Source organism: Centrocercus urophasianus, unplaced genomic scaffold (genome assembly GCF_019232065.1).
Source record: "Centrocercus urophasianus isolate 14NV4802_14NV808 unplaced genomic scaffold, USGS_Curo_1.0 seq_73, whole genome shotgun sequence".
Classification (NCBI taxonomy): domain Eukaryota; kingdom Metazoa; phylum Chordata; class Aves; order Galliformes; family Phasianidae; genus Centrocercus; species Centrocercus urophasianus.
This window is the reverse complement of record NW_024885344.1, coordinates 12,296,821-12,316,158: the sequence shown is the minus strand read 5'-3', so window position 1 is coordinate 12,316,158 and position 19,338 is coordinate 12,296,821. Positions and strand designations below refer to the sequence as shown.

The 19,338-nt window shown below is 44.1% G+C and overlaps 1 protein-coding gene across 2 annotated transcripts; it reads right to left on the bottom strand.

Moving 5' to 3' along the window:
• Positions 1–215: 215 nt before the first annotated feature.
• On the bottom strand, positions 216–18,922 carry BPGM (bisphosphoglycerate mutase). Of its 2 annotated transcripts, none has more exons than XM_042837667.1 (5): positions 18,779–18,922; positions 18,409–18,466; positions 17,877–17,950; positions 11,352–12,004; positions 216–2,432 (listed from the first exon to the last, which is right to left on the bottom strand). In XM_042837667.1, exons 4-5 carry the CDS (start codon positions 11,950–11,952, stop codon positions 2,254–2,256), a joined length of 780 nt encoding a protein of 259 aa, XP_042693601.1. In that variant the 5' UTR covers positions 11,953–12,004; positions 17,877–17,950; positions 18,409–18,466; positions 18,779–18,922; the 3' UTR covers positions 216–2,253. The 2 variants fall into 2 exon arrangements, with proteins under 2 accessions (XP_042693601.1, XP_042693600.1); XM_042837666.1 differs by lacking the exon at positions 18,779–18,922 and adding an exon at positions 18,712–18,761.
• Between the last annotated feature and the right edge of the window lie 416 nt (positions 18,923–19,338).

Sequence of the window (19,338 nt, the reverse complement as noted above, 5' to 3'; positions counted from 1 at the left end):
CTCCAGGTGCAGAAAGAAACATGAATGTTCTTTACACTTACTCACCTTTCCATTACCCACTGCAAGCCCAGAAGAGATCAGACATCAGTGCTCTTCTGTTAGAGAGCATCTCCCAGTTCAGCTGGATTTGTTTCCACATAGATTCCACCTGTGTCTCAAGTCCTCAAGTCCAGCATTACAATACCACAACAACAAGAGAATTTGGGCACATTATCATGTTTTCTAAGCCCACATCCTGACACATGCTGCTACCACTGATGACATGTGGCAAGGCTTGTCTTGTTAATGAATCTAAAGTAATTTTTTTCTTGGCAATGAACATAACTGGATGTCTAGTGAAATCTAATCAGTGCCAGCAGTCAGTGCAGTGAGGGAGGACAAGTATGTTTTGTCATCAACAATGCAACTCCTTAACACCAAGTATCAACTAAGACTCTGAGTCACTATGCACTGAAAACTAAAAACCCATAAAGTCAAGCAGAGTTACAAATATAGTAGTAGGAAAGCTGCTAACAGGGTTTCAGAGAAAACGAGATGAATACCCTGGCTTGTACAAAGGAAAAAGAAACCTACCAATTTTATTCTTAAGAAAAACAAACAAGTAACTTTGTTCCTGTTGCAAGGGCTACTAAAACAAAACCAAAGAAAATCCCAAGCATTGTTCATGTAAGAGAAAGTACCATTTAGTAAAGACATCTTTCATGGAGCTCCTGTCACATTAACGTGAGCTGGTATCTGACCTGGAAAGACTCCTTCCAGTTTGTGTCAGAAGCATAAATTGTCACACTGCTCTCCTCAGGGGAAAAGCCATTTTCACACTTATAAAATTAGCTACCAAGCTGCTCACTGCAAAAAGGAGTTAGTCTAAGGTTTTTAGGAAGTGTATACTATCATACCAAAGAAACTTATTAGCCTTTTGAGATTTGTAGCTGGGCCACGCTGAAAACACTTTCAGCTCAAATACTGCATACACAAGTGCCACCAATGCTGGTAATTGAGGTCAAATGTTGAATAATTGTGTCGTATTAAAATTAAAGTAACAACAATCCCAAATTCACTCTCAAATTTGAAACCATCTCAATGCTGGAACACACTACAGTGCACTCACAGTTCAAGCTTAATACCAAAGCACTAGTCACACTCAACAGGAATCAAGCTGAGTGTGAGGAGAGCTTTATAAGAAAACACTTTCAGACACTGTAGAACATCCTTCACTGCTAAGCTTGATAACTACATGAGCTGCATTTAGTAATACACCTTAAGTGCCCTATGCAGCATTTCTGCCCAGAGGGGTCTACCAACAGTAACACAGCAATATTACTGTAGAACAGATTTGTCTGTTCTTTCCAACTCAGAAAAGCTTAGAGAAGGGCTTTGTATTTCCAGTTTCACTGAGGAAAAAAAGAAACAATTCTAACATGTTACTGGAGACTTGAGAAACTTGTTATTTATGTTCCAGAACTGTTAAGGTTGCTTACTGGGGCTAAGATATAATTTAAACATCAAGCAGGAAAACTTGTGCTTAATTTGCAGTTAAAGTTTGAGTTAAATCCCATTATTGCAAACCAACAAAACACAGTTGTGCAATGCTTTGTGAAGATGGTGCAGGAAGAAGGATATCTTCTAGATTCCTTAAAAATTGAATGATAGCGTAATAAAAGATTGCAGTAGCTCTAACAGTCCAAGCATCTCTATAAAATTCACCCCTAGACCATGAAATGGCCTTGGGGAACCTTTAAATAAGAGAAAGAAGAGTGTAAAATAGAACATGTTTGGAAAGACTGAAAGAATTTATACAGAAATAAAGTTGGCATGGCAATTGGAAGAAGAATCGTGTCATTCTGTCAGTGAATAACGTTGTTAGTACCTGTAACAACCTAGACTTAGTAGTCCAGTAAGATTGGTGCTGTACAGTGCTTTTTTCCCCACTAACAGATCAGGTCTAGTAGATGGCAATAACATACCCCTCTATTTCCACTCCTGAACCATCATCAAACCTAGACCTGAGTGAGACTGCCCTGCAAGTTCCCATTACCTGAATGATGGTATTTCCTTTTGCATATCCATAATCTCACGCTGAGATCTGAATTCCAGTTTTTGAAAGGCAGAGGGTTCACCTGCCAAACGGATTCAACAACTGTCCCTTCTGATTACTTAGTGCTTGAAATTGAGATTTTCACACAGTGCAACCTAGCAGTCATAAATAAATCACTTAACTACCCCACACACACTTCAAAAGTAACTTTCACGATTTTACTTCTCAGCAGATTTTACTTTCCCTTGATCTTCCACTTTTTTGATGGCAGCTTGGATAGCTTCCTGATCACCCAGAAACTGGTGAGGGCCCAGAGGATGCAGATTCTCATCGAGTTCAAGAAGTACGGGCACACCAGTGGGGAGAGTAACATTCATGATGTCCTTGTCGGAGATGCCTGCCAAAGACAAAAACCCAGAGTTACAGCAATCAATAACTTCCTAACTGCTTATTTGCTCAGCCTCATTTCTGAGATTATCCGGTCTTGAAGCATTTAAGAACATAATTCCAGCCTCCTTCAGCAGTAGCAGCTACTCAAGGATCAATTTCCATTCCCAACTAGACCACAGCTTGGTTGGTGTTCTAAGAACAAATACAGGAGGGAATTTCCAACAACCTGAAGACAATTTCTTCATTCTTGGTATACGCATGAACTGTAGAGGGAAAAATTGCCCTGCATACTTTCTTTAAATACGGGACACTTTAAGCATAGATTTTCTACATCTTCCCAAATCATACACACAAAATTCAAGAGGATTAGAGTCAATGTTTATTATCCCAACATAAAGAGGCCTCAGATAAGCAATCAATACAAACATCCTCTTTAAAAATACAGGATATTAAGGTTATTTTTTTTCTCTTATTTTTTTTTTTTTTTTTTTTTTTTTTTTTTTTTTTTTTAAATGCAACACCTTGTAACTACTGATTTTTAAGATAGTTGCAAGCAAGTAAAGAACACTGCTTTCCCACAGCTGATTCCTAAAAAGAAGTTTAAGACATCTTGTCTTCAGTACAAGCCCCAGAATTACATACAGGATACTCATCGCTACATTCAATTGAGAAAAACGCAAAGAAAAGCCAAAAAGTCAGTCTATACAACTTAGAGTGTTTTCCTGCATTTTCTACTTTATTAAGGTGTACCTATGGAGAAAATTTTTACCTGTTTAAAGTACTCCGGGGCTCTAAGCTCAGCAAAATGGCTGGTTATGTTTACATGAAACAAAATTCTACAGATGTCCAATTGAACTTTGAGGCCAAGATTTAAGCAAAGCTTCTGCATAAGCTCTATACATGTGCAGTTAAGAAGCAATGATTAAAGATTATTTCCCAAAGTGAAAGTCTGCTGTTGTGAAACAGAGCAGCTTCAATAACTCATACTTAGAAAAAGTGCACTATCAAGCTTCTAAAACTACGACACCATATGAACTAGACCAAAAAACAAAGAAATTCTCTCAAGCCAGCTAACAAAACAGGTGGCTCTCAGAACAGGAGTGTAAGCTTACCAGTGATTTTCACATCAAGGAGAAAAAGTGGAGCCAACACACACAGAAAAACGAAGTCTCACCACTCAGCCACAGCGGTATGACATCAGGTCAAAAAACAGAAGTAATCATGAGGTGACAATAATTTTATGTTGCTGCTATGAGACTACACAAACAAAACTTTTGTAGTGACCTATTCCTGTTTTGGTTGGACTGAGTAATCAGTTTAGCTGCAAATCAGCACTTCATTTCAGAAAGGAGCAAGAAAAACAGATAAACCCTTGCAAGGATGTATATACCTATTTTGTATTGAGCTATCAGTACAAAAAAGTCACATACCCTGCCAGAGCCTATCAAGTTTAGAGCTACACAGAAGTCCATGGGGAAAACAGAATCTGTTCACCAGGGCACAAACATTTTTCTCAAGAACTTTGGTTTGCACAACAAGCAGCCAAGCTGTCCAAGTCCTTATTTTCAGGATTCTTAAACACATTTCATCATTCAAATGTCACCATGCACCCACAGGGAACTTGGCCCTAGGAACTGTTCTGCCCAGCTCTCAAATTCAGCCTCCCAGACTAAACCATACAGATTTAAACAAAACAGATGAAGTCACACAGGAGAACTTAAGCAAACCACAGAATGTGGTCAGCAGGCAGGATATTTAAAGGTTTTTTCTAAAGCTGGATTAAAGAAGTAGTTGCTGCTACATGGTTTCTGAGATGTTTTACCCCTGCTACAGAACACAGAGACCACACCAATGTCAACTAGTGTTGATGTACAAAGCAGGAGTACAGCCTGGGATAAACAAGTTGAGGCAAGCACTTAGTTTTCTCCTTTGAATTTGTATTTATGGAGTGCTTTTCTTCAGGAAACAAAATGTTGATCACACTTGCCACACAAACTCCTCAGTTGCAGGAAAAATACCCAGAGAACACTCCTTAACAGTCTAGGAAGACAGTAAAGAGATCACTTCTTACCATTCTGGCCATTCCAAGAGCAAGCTAAGCTGCTATCCAGTTACTTCATGAGCTGTAACTATAGCACAGTGACCTTTTCTTGCACTTCATCTGACCTGGACTGTGTCACAACCACATTACATTTCATATGGGAAGAAGGGTACCAGGTTGCTGGAATCAAGTCTTTCCCAGGTTTAAAAACTAAAAGTCCTGCCTACTTAAAATTATAAGAACACACACTGCCGAAGCATTCAGAGTGCCTTCTTCAGAATACAAAACCAGTCAACCCATTCTTTAAGCAGATACTTCCCATGTTAATCTCTTGAGCACCTGTTCCTTAATAGCAGCTGTACAGTAGGAAGCAATTAGATACATAATATTATAAGAATTTTACAGAATTTAGAGAAGAAAATGCTTTCAAAGTCATATTCAGAATTCTTTTCCAGCTCACTTACACTTCATTTAATTGAACTGGATGATCAATCACGGGCTTTTTCTAAGGTGTGAAATACACAATGAGGAGACTTCCACTAGTAGACAATTTTTTAGGATTAACTGATCAGACTCATTACATTTCTCCACAACACTCTACAAGCTTGAAAAATTCACCTGTGGTAGCCCATTAAATAAATGCTCTGAAATACTTGCACTCTGTGAAGTCCTAAACAGGCAAACCCTATTAATTATGAACAAAGCCAATTGTTGCAAGAGTTGGTTCAGCTTCTCTTCCCTCTTACCTGTTCTTAAGTTTTCCTTCTGTTTTTACAGTCTGAGGAACACATTCTGAAGAGCTGGATTAAATTCTTGATTGAAAACTGGCTGTATAGCTGAGCCTTGAGGGTGGCAATCAATGATTTAAGGACAAACTGAAGGCCAGTGTTTCCCAGGAGCTGGGTCCAGGCCTGCCTATCATCAGCGATCTAGATGATGGAGCAGAGCATAACCTCACTAGTCTTGAAAGTGAGGAAACTGGGAGGAGTGGCTGATATACCAAAAGGCCTTGAAGCCACCCGGAGGGATCTCAAACAGGTTAACAGGAACTTCATCAAGTTCAACATGAAATGCAAAATCCTGCACTTGTGGAGAAACAGCCCCAGGAACCAGGACATGATGGGGGGCACCAAGCTAGGAAGCAGCTCTACAGAAAGGAATTGTGGTCCTGGTGGACACCAAGTTGAGCATAAGCCAGCAATGTGTTCTTGATGCTAAGAGAGCTCCTGGACTGCATTAGGCAAAGCATTGCCAGCAGGTCAAGAGGTGATCCTTCCCCTCCACTCAGGTGATGAGGCTTCACCTATAATCTTGCATCATGGACATACTGGAAAGAATCCAACAAAGGGCAGCAAATAGTTGAGGGGCTGAAGCATTTCATCTCTATTCTAATGAAAGGAGGGAAGAGCCAGGACTGTAGTCTTGAGAACCAGAAGGCTCAGAGAATCTTAGTGCCTATGAATACCTGAAGGGAAGGTGCAGAGACAGAACCAGACTCCTTTCAGCGATACCCAGCCCCAGGACAAGACGCAGTGGGCACAAACGGGAGCACATGGTAAGACCCCCCTGAATACAAGGCAGCACTTCCATGCTGTGTGGAGCACTGGCCCAGGTAGTCCAGAGATGCTGCACAGTCTCTTCCTTGGAAGTCTTCAAAGGCCACCAGACATGGGCTCTGGGTGCCCATCTGAGTAGAGCTTGGACCAGATGGACCCAGAGGGCAACACACCAACTTCAGCCATCCTGTGAACAGCTATTGAGAATAGCTACACCCCTCCTCCCTTGCATGTTAACTACACTTGAAGCCACATGATTCATCTCACAGAACACGCACAATCACATGCCTAAATTCAGCCAACAAAGGCCTCTGTCTAGAACTGCCGCTCTGTGGTCAGGATCCAAATCAGTTCCTCGTATCCCTCCTGCAAACTTAGACTAAAGCATCAGTATTTTCATTAAGTTAAACACTCAGGACCAGATTCTGCCCTCCTTAAATGGATACCAGCTGCTTGCAAGCTGGCAGAGGACCTGCTTCAGTAAAATAGAAATAGGCAAAGTGTCATAACTTGGCTCTTGAACTCCACAGCATTTAATCTCACTGTGCAGATTTGAAGGCAAGAAGGAAGACGGGTGGGCTACTGCCACAGCTGCAGCATATTATCATCTACATCTGTTTCACCCTTATGCCTGCCAAGCTTTCCTCCTGTGTCATTACATAAACTGACCTCGATCATGGCCTGAATTTTACAGTGGTCATTACTGAGGCCCAAATGAGATTGTGTAGGAAAACAAACCATGAATCTAAAGTACTCTGATGCAGCCAAGAAATCACAGCCTGCCATGAACTCCTGAAGATTTAATGCACTGAAAGAGACATCAGATCTGCTGCTACCAGAATTAGCTGTCTCCTATACAACTAGGGTGAAAAATGCCCAGGTCTTCAGCAGAGATTCAGGCTGTATTTCCACCGTCATGAACCTATTTCTTGCTGTTTTCAGCAATGAAGAAGCCAAGTTTGCTCATACAAAGGCTCAAGCTCAAGAAAAACAGCAGAAAAACAGAATAGGATGAGTTAGAGGAGGATGGAAGTACATCTTTCAGCAGAACTGATGGATCATCTCAAGCTGATTTCTCTTAACCGCCCTCAGACACCACAATCATGTAAGTAGCATTTCCTTAAGAATATCAGCCTGCAAACACCAGCAAAATAATCTTACTAGGTAGTCCTCCAGAGGACTCAAGCTTGCCCCAGGAATCACAATACACAGCTCCAGCACTTAAACTAATGGACCCACAGTAGAGCGAAAAGAAAAGTCCTTGAGGGCAGCACTCTCTCTGCTCATCTTCCCACTCACCATCCTGCCCAAAAGCACAGTTGCAGAACTGCCCCATCTGTGACCTCAAGCAGCCAAGCCCAAGGTATGGGACACCCACATCTTTCTTCAGATAGATAACCCCTGCCCTCCTGAGCAACTTTTTTTCCCTGAATAATTGCATGACAAGGCTCAGTGACCACCACACCATATATAAAAGATAGCATCATTTCAGCAGGAAGGAAATGCAACAAGTAGGTCTTCTCCAGGACCTCATCCGGAGGTACTTAATACCAACCTCAGAGATCAGTAGTCAGAATGGAAGAAAAATTGAGCCAAAAGACAGCACAGCACCCATTATACTGCTGTCCAACAAGGCAAGCTGGATACAGCTTTTACACTAATGCTGTCTTCACAAGCCGAGTCTGCTAAGAGGGTCTCAGAAGTATCAAATAAAATAACTTGAAAGAATCACCTGTACATAGACCATGCATCCAAGAAGCTTATTTAGTAGATTCTAGGAACTGGTACTTTCACAATCAATAGGAAGTCTCAGAGTGATGTTAACAGAGCAAGTCTGACACTTATTTTACACGCTCTAACTTCTTGCTGCCAGTGCTTTCAGTGCTGAGACATGGTACATCGTGAAAGAAAAATGCACTGTGTAAAAGGCAAGTACAGGTCAGTCAGTGCTAGCAGTGTCACAGAACAAAAACAGCCACTGACATCTAACAAGACACTCCCACTGGCAAACAGACAGCTGTCAGTAGAGGAAGAAAATGTTTTGAAGAACTTCTCCATCCCTAACAGCATGAAGTGAAAGCTATTTTTTTGCTTTACCAGCTTTTAGTTGTGCACTGCATGGATCACCTGCAAACAAAGCAAAGTGCTCTGAAAACTCAGCACAAAGGGACAAAAGAGCAAGCTCTCAGCTGCTGCTGTTTCTCATCGGAGCACACAACAGCACCATCCAGTTTGGGTTAAACACTGTTTTCATCAAGACTATTGCAGTTCCACTTCTGAATCATCTCATGCAAACTGTGACATCCTACAGACAGATCCTACACTTGTCCTGTTGACGTCTGCTCCGAGCACTGAGAAAAGCAAAATCCAAACCTACAATCAAACCCTTGTTAGCCTGACATTCTGCTGCTCTGATTTTTTTTTTTGTGTGTGTGCGCAAGTGGAAAACCACCATAATTCAAGCTCTTTTTACCAATTAACAACAAGGAGAGCATTCAGATTCAGAGAACCACAGGCCTGTTTCAAAAGAAAAGTCTCTGAAAAAGGAACTTCAAGGATAACATGAGAAAATTTTGAGCGAAGTCACTAAGTTTCATTCCAAAAAAAATGAAGCTATTTCATCAGATCAAGTCAATGAAAACATTTAGTGCCATTTAAAATTTGAGCTACAGCTTCAATTATTAACTTAGTAGTAAGACAACCAATTACTCAATTAGGAACAATGCTCAAGGCATTTGAAGCCCATTTTTTTCACTGCCAGAAATACCACAGCTGCAGCTGAGATACAGGAGCCCAGATGCTACTCTAAAGTATAGCACATATGAAGAGTATCATAGAAAGTTCACACAAATTAAAGCCCACTTCACAGTAAGTGCTACAGCAACAGCAGGCCAGCAAGCCTGGAGCACTCTTACATCAGGTCCAGTTCCAGAGCAGCCCACAATCTTTTGGGAGAGAAAGAGAGAAAGTCACCACTACAGACAAGGCACCACTTCTATCCAGATGGATATACACTGGAGTTAAGGGCTAAAAAAATATGCAGGCTGTAATATCAGAAATACTGCTTTGTTCAGATGTTTTATTTACACTGGCACTGACAACAGCCCTTGAGGAATTCTACCTAACTCAAGTCCATCTCGGAAAAAAATAATCCTGGCAGCTACTTCAGCTTATACTGCTCTCACTGATCTCAAAGCAGAGACCATCACCTGCTGATGATGCCGTTCACTCAAGCTCTGGTGCCTCACTGCACAAAACATAGCCCAGGGCTTCCACAGAATTTGCAGCACCCCACTCCCAGAGGAGCTGAGCAAGCATGGTTCAGTTTCCAGGGTGCTAGCAGAGGACACAGTGATTGGGGATCCCTCTGCCCTTCTGTCCCTTTTACTTTAAAGGATTATGCCTGCAATGAACAATTGCAAAGATATGCAGGCCCTTTGATTTCCATGGACTAGTGACACCATTTTGCAGGAAGCTTTCAGACTAGGGAAGGTGTAGATAAGAATGAACTGATGTTCACAAAACCTATGTTGCATGAGCAGGAAGTAGTGGAGTCAGGGCAGTACGCAGAGTTTGTCTCTGAATGCCTGGTGATGGTAAGCTGCTGTTACATCCTCACACAGTACATCACACCAGACTGCCAGAGAGGATTCTTTTGGGTAATACATCATGAGAAGATCTGGGCCTGCAGTCACTTTAAAATCCTGTTATTCCAAACCTAAGAGAAGAATCATGTGAAACAAGCAAACCCCACTGTTTCAGAGCAGATGGGTTTTAGCCAAGCTGCTCCCAAATGCTGAGCTGGCTTTTAATGGCCACCTGGAAGCAGAGATGGGCCACTCTGCAGTGAGCACAGTGCATGTGGCCTCCCAGGAGCTGCTCAACACCTGGAAATGTGGGCAGTATTGGTGGAAGGCAGACAGTTGGCTTAGATGATCTTAAGGGTCTTTTTCCAAACTTAATGATTCTGTGATCACACTGACCACAATCAGTAGAACTGGCTGAACCAGTCTTCCTCCTGCATCCAAGCAATCCACATCCCAGAGTCAATGCCTCTGGGGTTCCAGAAACCACCCACCCAGGTGTCTCATTCTCTGGGCTTTTGAATCCTACTAAAGCATCAGCAGCACTGACTGTTCCAGCAGGCCTGAACGCAAAAAGTGCACAGCAGTCACAGCTATAGAGGTAATACACAAAGGATTATAGTTAGGAAAACTGAGTGGACACAATCTGGTCTTGCAACTGTATTTCTAACAAGGTTCTAAGGTTGCTCTTGTACATGTGCAGTCACTAAATTCTATTCTACTCATGAAGAAATTACTGCAGCCTGTCTTCTAGTTCAGAATTGCTTGTCTTGGATGCTGTGACATTATAGAGAGGTGGGAGGGAAAACTAGCAATGACTTAACAGCAAGCTGCATCTTTTCCAGGTCCCAGATAATCAACCAACTAGCTCAGCTTTTGACTGGTAGGCATTTTTTATGTATGGAAATAACACAGCAAAAGCTTTAGCAAGTACCTACCTGCTACAGAACTCTATGTCACAGCAGCTTTTTTAAGTAAAGAATCAGCATTAAAGCCTCAAATGTAGTCACAAATGTCTCCCACAGCCCAAGACAGTTTATTCTTCTACACATTACAGCATTGCTTGTTTAATAAGCAGATTGTGACTTCAACTCTTCTGACAAAACAGCTGAGTAGATGCTAAAAAAATAAAACAGTGAAAGAGGTTGTACCTAGACTAACTAGAAAATTCAGCTTGAATACACTTGTTTAAACTGGAAAGCTAAGGGAAAGAAAGGGAAAGCATCTACTGCTGCTGCTGGTCCCTCACCCTTCGAGGCGATTCAGAATGCTGGAGTCTGTGAAATTCACAAATTCGAAGAGCCCAGACAACCCACAACTGCTTATCAGTTGGGAAAGATATTATCTATATTATTCACTGAAACAGGCTGCCCAAGGAGGTCGTGGATGCCCCATCCCTGGAGACATTCAAGGCCAGGCTGGATGTGGGCCTGGGCAGCCTGGTCTGGTGGTTGGCAAGCCTGCACATAGCAGGGGGGCTGAAACTAGATGATATGATGGTCCTTTACAACACAGGCCATTCTATGTTTCTTTTATGAAGAACATAGTGCTCCTAATGGCTACAATAAGCCAACTGATCATTCCTCATCCCTTTTACCCCACTGTTTGATTTCTGCTCCAACATTTCTCTTGTAGGCCACAGACATTTAACATTACATTGGCCAGATGAGCAACACACGCTGTAGAGCAAGATGCAAAACTTCACACAGGTAAGAAAAGAAGATGATGAAGAGGAAGAGCCTTACCTTCCAAATGCTTGAGCAGCGCCCTGCTGCTGTTGCCATGAGCAGATATAAGGATCATTTTACCACTTTTGAGTTCTGGCACTATCTTTTCATTCCAATAGGGAAGGAGTCTATCGAGCACATCTTTTAGACTTTCAGCCTTTGGAAGGTTATCCTGAGAGACATCACTGCATTTGTATCGACGGTCATTGTATATCTCTGCATAGTAGGGATGCGATTCAGTTATGGGAGGTGGAGTAACATCATAGCTTCTCCTCCATATTTTCACTTGCTCTTCTCCATGATTCAGAGCCATTTCGGCTCTGTTGAGACCAATCAATGCACCGTAGTGGCGTTCATTCAGTCTCCAAGAACTCTGCATGGGGACCCATTCCTGGCCCATCTCTTCCAGGACCAGCCATGCAGTCTGGATGGAGCGCCTGAGTACAGAGGTGAAGACAAGGTCAAACTCAAAGCCCAGAGCTTTAAGCTGTCGGCCACAATTTTGAGCTTCCTTTATTCCATCACTGCTCAGTTTCTGATCCACCCAGCTGCAGAAGCGATTCTCCTTGTTCCAGGCTCCTTCCCCATGCCTCAGGAGAACAAGCTTGTACTTAGTCATTTTGGTTGCAGCTTGGCACAGATGACTGGTCTGGCATCTAACAATGAGGCATCTGGGCAAAAAGGAGACATACAAACACAACCCACATATATTACTACTTGTAATGCATTATGACAGCAAAGAGCAGACAGCTATCAGGATCAAAACAACCAAAGCAGCATGAGTCTATTAAATATGTTTTCACCTGAGAGGTATCCTGTATTTCAATTTCTTTCCATCCTCAAACATATGGAAAACACCATTTTTCACCTAGCTGGTTGGGACAAGCCCACCTAACCAATTAGTTAGTGGTAGATGGCACAGAATTACAGAGTCCTAGTGGTTGGAAAGGACCTCTGGAGATCATCCAGCCCAACCCTAATTTGGGCAAGCTATTCCTGTCTACAGATCTCCTTTAAATGCTTAAGGAGAACCTCAGTCAAATCAGTGGTTCCCAACCATGAAGCAGCCCTCACTCTGAGTGGTAACTCATTACAGCATTAGAGGTAAAGATATCGCCAGCCTGGTCTGGTCGTTGGCCACCAGGCTGAAACTGAATGATCACTGCAGCCCTTTTCAAACCTGTTCAAAGGCTGTTCTATGATTCTATGATACGGAGCTCCCAAGCTTGTAAGAGATGCCCAGGCCCACACCACCTCTGCTGGTATGCAGGCACTACACAGTAACTGAGTCTGTGTCAGAGCAATCAGAAAGGCCCACCACAGAACTGGAATTTGCAATACACAGAACTTTATTAGCTGTATCAACTGAAATCTGACTATAATTACACTCTTTAACTTGTTTGCTCACACTCTCCCCCTACTCCTCCTTACGACAATCTGTTTGTTTCTTCCTCAGACAACCACTGCCTCCTCATCCACCACCATTCCTCCACATGTGTGTCAAAAACAATTCTGAGATGCAACGCAACGCACAACTACTCATCTCATAGAATTCAGAAGTGATCTTACAGATTATCTTGTCCCCCTGCCTAACTTTAAAGCTATTTTCCCTTTCTGTTCTTATAAACTAGGATTAATGTTTTTATTTTTGCTGTAGGTACACATGGCATATTTTCTGACTCATTAAATACAGCTATGCCCCTGTAAGTCTAGGCAGCATCTATCTTCTCTAGTTGAAGATTGAAAATGAGCTCTGGGTTGTCCTCAGTGTGCTCTGGACTAAACACTCAAACTCTTCCAGTGCAGCCAAATATATTCTAGTCAACTGTGTGACATCTCAGAAGCCCATCTAAGAGCACTACAGAAAGTTGGACTAGATGAACCTAGTGGTCTTTTCCAACCTCTAAGAGTCTACTCTCAAAACCAGTCTGAGGATTGATTTCTGTACATAGAACTTAGTATTTCCTGAACTTAAATGTTTATGGGAACTTGCATTATCTGAAATCAGTTGGAGATGTTTCAATCCAAGAGTCTCAAATTTGGTCTCCCTAAGTCTGAGATCTGTACAGCTTAGACCCACACATTCCAGGTTTTGGGAAGCATCCACCACACCAGCATTCATTTCTACAAAACAGACATTTATTTAAAAGCATAGACTTTTCAGGAGTATATATTCCACCTCTGTGCCTGGGAAGCACATGCAAGATGAGGTGATCTGACACAGCAAGCACAGCTTCACCAAGGGCAGACTATGCCTCACCAAGTTGATAACCTACAGTGGATATACGGCAGCAGCGGACAAAGGAAGAGCAACTGATGTTATCTACCTGGATTTCTGCAAAGCCTTTGATATGGTTCCACACCACATCCTTATCTCTAAATTGGAGAGAGAAGTGTGGACTATTCAGTGGGTAAGGAATTGGTCAGATGGTCACAGCCAGAAGATTATAGTCAGCATCTCTATGTCCAGGTGGAGGCTGATGATGAGTGGTGTCCCCCAGGGAACAGTCATGGGACCGGTGCTTTTATCATCTTTATCAAAGACCTAGACAGTGAGATCAAGTGTACCCTCAGCAAGTTTGCAGATGACATTAAGCTGAGGGGTGCAGCTGATGCAACAAAGTGAAGGGATGCCATCCAAAGGGACCTGAACAAGCTTGAAAAGTGGACATACATAAACCTGATGAGGTTCGAGGCCAAGTGCAAAGTGCTACACCTGGATCAGGGCAATGCCAGATATGTCTATAGACTGGGAAAAGAACTCATTGAGAGTCAGCCACCTCACCTTCTCTAATCCCCCCTCCTCTCTCTCCCAGGAGCAGAGAAGAACGAGGTCTCAGCCTCCTCTTCTCCAAAATGAATAGCCCCTAGATTCCTTCACCACTCCTTATTAAATCTCGTTTCCTGATCCTCTCACCAGCTTCTCTGCACACATCCAAACTCATTACTATGCTCCTTTGCAGTGAGGAGCGCAGAACTGAACACTTCAAGGTGCAGTCACTCAAGTGTCAAGTACAGAAGGGAAAAATGTTACTAGCCCTGTCCTGCTGGCCATACTATTTCTGATGCAGGCCAGGATATAATCAGCTTTCTCAGTCAAACACAGCACTAGCTCATGTTCCATTGGCTGTCAATCAGCAACCCCAGGTCATTTGCTGGGGGCAATTTTCCACCTACCTTCCCCTAGTCTATACCACTGCATGGAGTTATGACCCATGCAGGACCTGGCACTTACTCTTGTTCAATTTCACATGCTTGCGTGCAGTCCTTTTATCCAGCCTACACAGACCCCTCTGCAAGTCAGATCAACAATCCTGCCTTACACTACAAGCTAAGCTGACATGCACTCAATACCCTACATTCAGATAAGAGATAAGAGCATTAAACAAAAATCAGCCCCCATACTGATCTCTGGTGAGCACCACTGGTGATCAGCCACCAGTTGGATTTTAATTCCACTCATTCTTTGGGCCTAGCCATTCAGTCAGTTCTTCACCCAGCAACCTGTACACCTGCCATGAGCAGACCAGTTTCTCCAGAAGAATACAGTGGCAAATGGTGCCCAACACTATACTACAACCCAGGTAAACACCCAGAGCCTTTACCTCATCTATGAAACAGGTCACCTTGTCATGGAACGAGATCAAGTTAGTCAGGCAGGACCTGCTCTTCTTAAATCCACACTGACTGCTTCTGATCACTGTTATCCCACACATGCCATGTGATGGCATTCAAGATGATCTGTTCCATAACCTTCCCTGGTACTGAAGCCAGACTGACAGGCCTGCAATTCTCTGGATCCTGAATTCTTCTTCCCCGAATTCTTGCAGATCAGAATCACATTCATCAACATCCAGTCAGCTGGGACCTCTCTAGCAACCCAGGACCAATGGTAAATTACTACACATACTTTGAGTGAGCACCTCCAACAACTCCTTCAGTTGGAATCCCATCCAGACCTGGAGGCTTAAGAACATTAAATATACAGTAGGTCACCCCTTTGGATTACAGGGACTTCATTTCACTCCCTGTCAGTATTCCAGCTCTGGGGGCTGGGTACTCTGCAAGCAATTGACCTTAAAAATACCAAGGCTACAAATGCATTCAGTATCCCAACCTTACATTTCATCACTGCACTTCCTCTCACATCCAATAAGTAATCGAGATTCTCCTTAATCTTCCTTTTGCTGATGATATATTAACAGAATCACTTAATCTTCTTTAACTGCACTAGTCAAATTGAAATCCAGCTGGGCTTTGGCCCTTACAATTTCATCTCTGCACAGCCTGACAACAACTCTATAGTTTCCCGCTCCTTCTTCTACAGTTCATAAAACTTTCCACCTTGAATTCCCAAATAACTTCTATTCAGCTAGGCCAGAGTTCCTTCCCACCAGCTTGACTTTCAGTGTATTTAGGATTGCCTGCTTCTGCATTTCCAGAGTTTCTTTCTTGAAAAAGGTCCAGCTTCCCTGGACTCCTTCACCTTTCAGAACCACTTCCAAGAGACTTCTGTCAACCAGGTCTCCAAACAGGCTGAAAATTGCCCTCTAGAAATTTGGTGCAAGAGTTCTGCTAACCATCTTTCTTCACCAAGGATCATTTCATGATCACTGCGCCTGAGACAGCCTCCAACCACCACTTCATTTGCAAGTCCTTCCTTGTTCTCAAACAACAGGTGACCTCCCTAGTGAGCTCACTCATCACCTGCATCATCCACACATTCCAAGAATCCCCTAGACCTTCTTCCTTGTACTGCATTTCATGAGAACATGAGAACAGTCATGAGAACAAGGGCTAGCAATCATAAGACTTCTATCTGTTTACAGAACATTGCATCTTCCTTTCCACCTTGACTGGACGGTCTACGATAGGCCCTCACTATAATATCAGCCTTACTGGCTTTTACTCTGAAACACTCAATCCTTTCATCACCATTGCTCAGCTCCACACAGTCAAAGCACTCCCTAACACACAGGGCTACCCACCTCAGCTCCTTTCCTAACTCTTGAAGAGCCCAAATAAGATCTATTCCAGCACTCCAGGCATACGAGTCATCCCACCATGTCTCACTGAGGCCAATTATATCATAGCCCTGAGATTTAACTAAGACTTCCAATCTTTTTTTTTCCCCCCAAGTCATATGATTTGTGTATAGGCACACAAGCTGGGTTCCCAATGAAACTATTTTGTCAGATGAAGTAGCTGAAATTTCTTTGTGTTGTTCCTTAGGTGTTTCCCTGAAGACCTCTGATCTCTCTCCCAGCCCTGGGCACCTGCTGCTGGCACTGGCATTAAACCAACCAGTCCAGTGGACTGAAGTTCTCCCATTTCAGCAGCTTTAAAGCTCTCTTCATCAGCTTGACAAGGCTGATGCTCTTCCTCTCCTCTGACAGACAGACCCCATCAGTTCCCAGCAAATCAGGTTTATTAGAGTCCTAAAGTATAAATTAAAAAATCTAGCAGGCTAGGTTAGCAAAAGGGCACCTCTTATCCCCACAGCATGAAGTCCCCTACTGTTATCACCCATTGCTGTTTCTTGTTTGGACAGATCATTATATGGGGGACAGATCAAGCTGACTTAGTCAACACCTACTTCTCCACTGACACACTGGATTCTTCATCCACAGTCCAGCAGTTCTGGGGCACCTTATACAATACAGAAAGCCTCTTCCTCCTGCTGGTCCTTGGTGTAAAACTTATATTTGTGTTTTCTACTTCACTGTCTTCCGTTTGGTCTTGAGGGGACGTTTCTGGCTGTGAGTTCATGGCAGAACACACATGGAACCACCTGCCTCTCTCTTTGTATTTCCTGACAGCACACAGTTTTATCACCACTTCTTGCAGCTCAGCTATCTGCTGCAAGAGGTCCTCCACCTGGGCACACCTTTTGCAGGCATGTTCAGTAGGTGGAGGAGACAACACAGTTGGAGCTGCAGCCTTTAATGAGCGCCCAACATCCCATCTCAGCAACTACAACCACACAGACTCCAGCAAACAATCAGGGTACACAAACTGCCACACCCTTCTTTTGTTTACCATCACTAGCACTTCCCAGAGCCGCCTCTTCTAGGGTTGCTGTTGGCTACCCAAGCCTCATCAATTTCTTGCGAGAACTGGCAGCTTCGGACCTCACTGTCACCCAGGAGTTCTATAGCTCATGAAACCACACTGCACACCACAATCCACTACTTAGCAAATTGACCAGCTCCACAACAGGATGACCGCTATTCAGACCAACAATTGTCCACAGGAACAAATTAAGTCATTCACAAGGCCACCTTAAGACCCAATGCAAAAAACAAGATCCAACAATAGAGGTGCACCTGTTCACACATGCTCCTATTTGGGTACTTGGACCTAAAACCTAGTATCATCTGGGGACAACAAACTCTAGTTTGAAAACAAAAAACTAAGCAAAGCCACCACTCTGAAACAAGTTTACAGAGAACTGGCAGTCACAAGGTTGTTTAAATATCAGGCTACTCACAGAGCATTTAAATGAAAAGCCTCAGAGCAACACATGGAAATAATCCTACTCACCTTCCCTATGGCAAAGGAAGAGACTTCAAAGCTACTCTTTCCACACAGAACACCTGGAGCTCTCGGTTAGTTACCTGCAGGAAGAGAACAAACACCAAATGCTCACACACAAAGACCACAAGTGCAAATAGTTACACTAATCATAATTTGCTTTCAGAGCTGGAAGAAAGCAGAGCACACATCCCTTGCACGAGTTGGGAAAGCTACCTGTTTCCCTGTCCCAGAAAGATGCAAATGAACAACTCCTGCAATTCCAGCAAAGGAAAGTTATTTGTCTCCTAACGCCCCACATCATTTGCTCCCTAAGATTCATTTATACCGCAATTACTGCAGCTCTACTGTGCAGAAAACTACTAGAAACTCCAGAACTCACAGAAGGATGCAGGCAGCAGACCAGGGCCAAACATAACACAGGCACTCTGGAGACCTAGCTCCACACATCACAGTAGAGCTAGCTCAGGACGACCTCTCATCTCGGCAGAGCAACCAGCCCGGCAAAGCTTTTAAGGTCTAGCTTCCACGACAAGCTCACCTGGCTCGATCCCTTTACAAAGCCGCCCCGTCGCGATGCAGCCACCTCCGGGCCTCCCCTAAGAAAACAGAGGGTCACCAGAGCGTTGCTCCCCGCCCCACCCGCACACCGTGCCTCGCCGCCTCCCTCTTGCAGCCCCCCCTCCCTTCGCGGACCCCGCTCTCCGTCACGGCCAAGGGACGGCCGGGCACCCACACCCTCATGCCGGTTGCTGTCCCCGGACCGCCCCCACCGCATAACCCGCTATCCGCCCTCCCCCCCGCGGCTCTATCGAATCAGCGGCCGCAATCTTAGCGGCCTCACCCGGAGGGCGATAGCAGGCCGCGGCCCGTCCGCAATGCTACAGCGGTATCTCAAGCCCGACCCGCACCCCGCGACAGCCCTCTCCCGCCGCCGGAAAGCTAGTGTCCCCCGAGCCGCCTAATAAACCCCCGGCGTCCGCGCGCCCGTGACGCCTGGGCTGAAGTGGAGGAAGTGATTGGCCGCCATGGAGGATGAGCACCGTCGGGAGCCAACGGAACTGCGGCTGCGGGAGAGTGGGCGGGCACCGCAGCTTGGCGCCGGCCGGAAGCAGGGGCAGCTCGAAGGGGGGGAGGGAGGGGGTTCTTTTGCTTCGCGGTTCCTTTGGTTCGCGCCTCGCAGATGTGTGCTGTCGTTCTGAGCGTGAAGGGCACGAACCAGAGGCACCAGAAACGGCAGTCCCAGAGTTAGCACTGCCAACACCTTACGTGCTCAGATGCTGTCACAAGCACGGGTCACCAGGCAGCAACCTGAGCCCCAGCCAGGCTGCAGTGGCCAGTCAAAACAATGATCTCCAATAGTCTTCAAGCAAGCTTACGGGCTTGCTTGAAGCGTAAGCATTTCATTAGCAGCAAAAGCAGCCAAACAACTTGATCTCAGGCTCCAAGTCCAAAGTGTGTCCTGTTCAGA

What these genes read in the sequence shown, in the direction of transcription:
- BPGM (XM_042837667.1), bottom strand. Translation starts at nt 11,952, where the DNA reads ATGACTAAGTACAAGCTTGTTCTCCTGAGGCATGGGGAAGGAGCCTGG. An exon ending in GCTGCTCAAGCATTTGGAAG is followed by an intron (nt 2,433 to 11,351) that starts GTAAGGCTCTTC and finishes TGTCTTTGGCAG; the next exon opens with GCATCTCCGACAAGGACATC.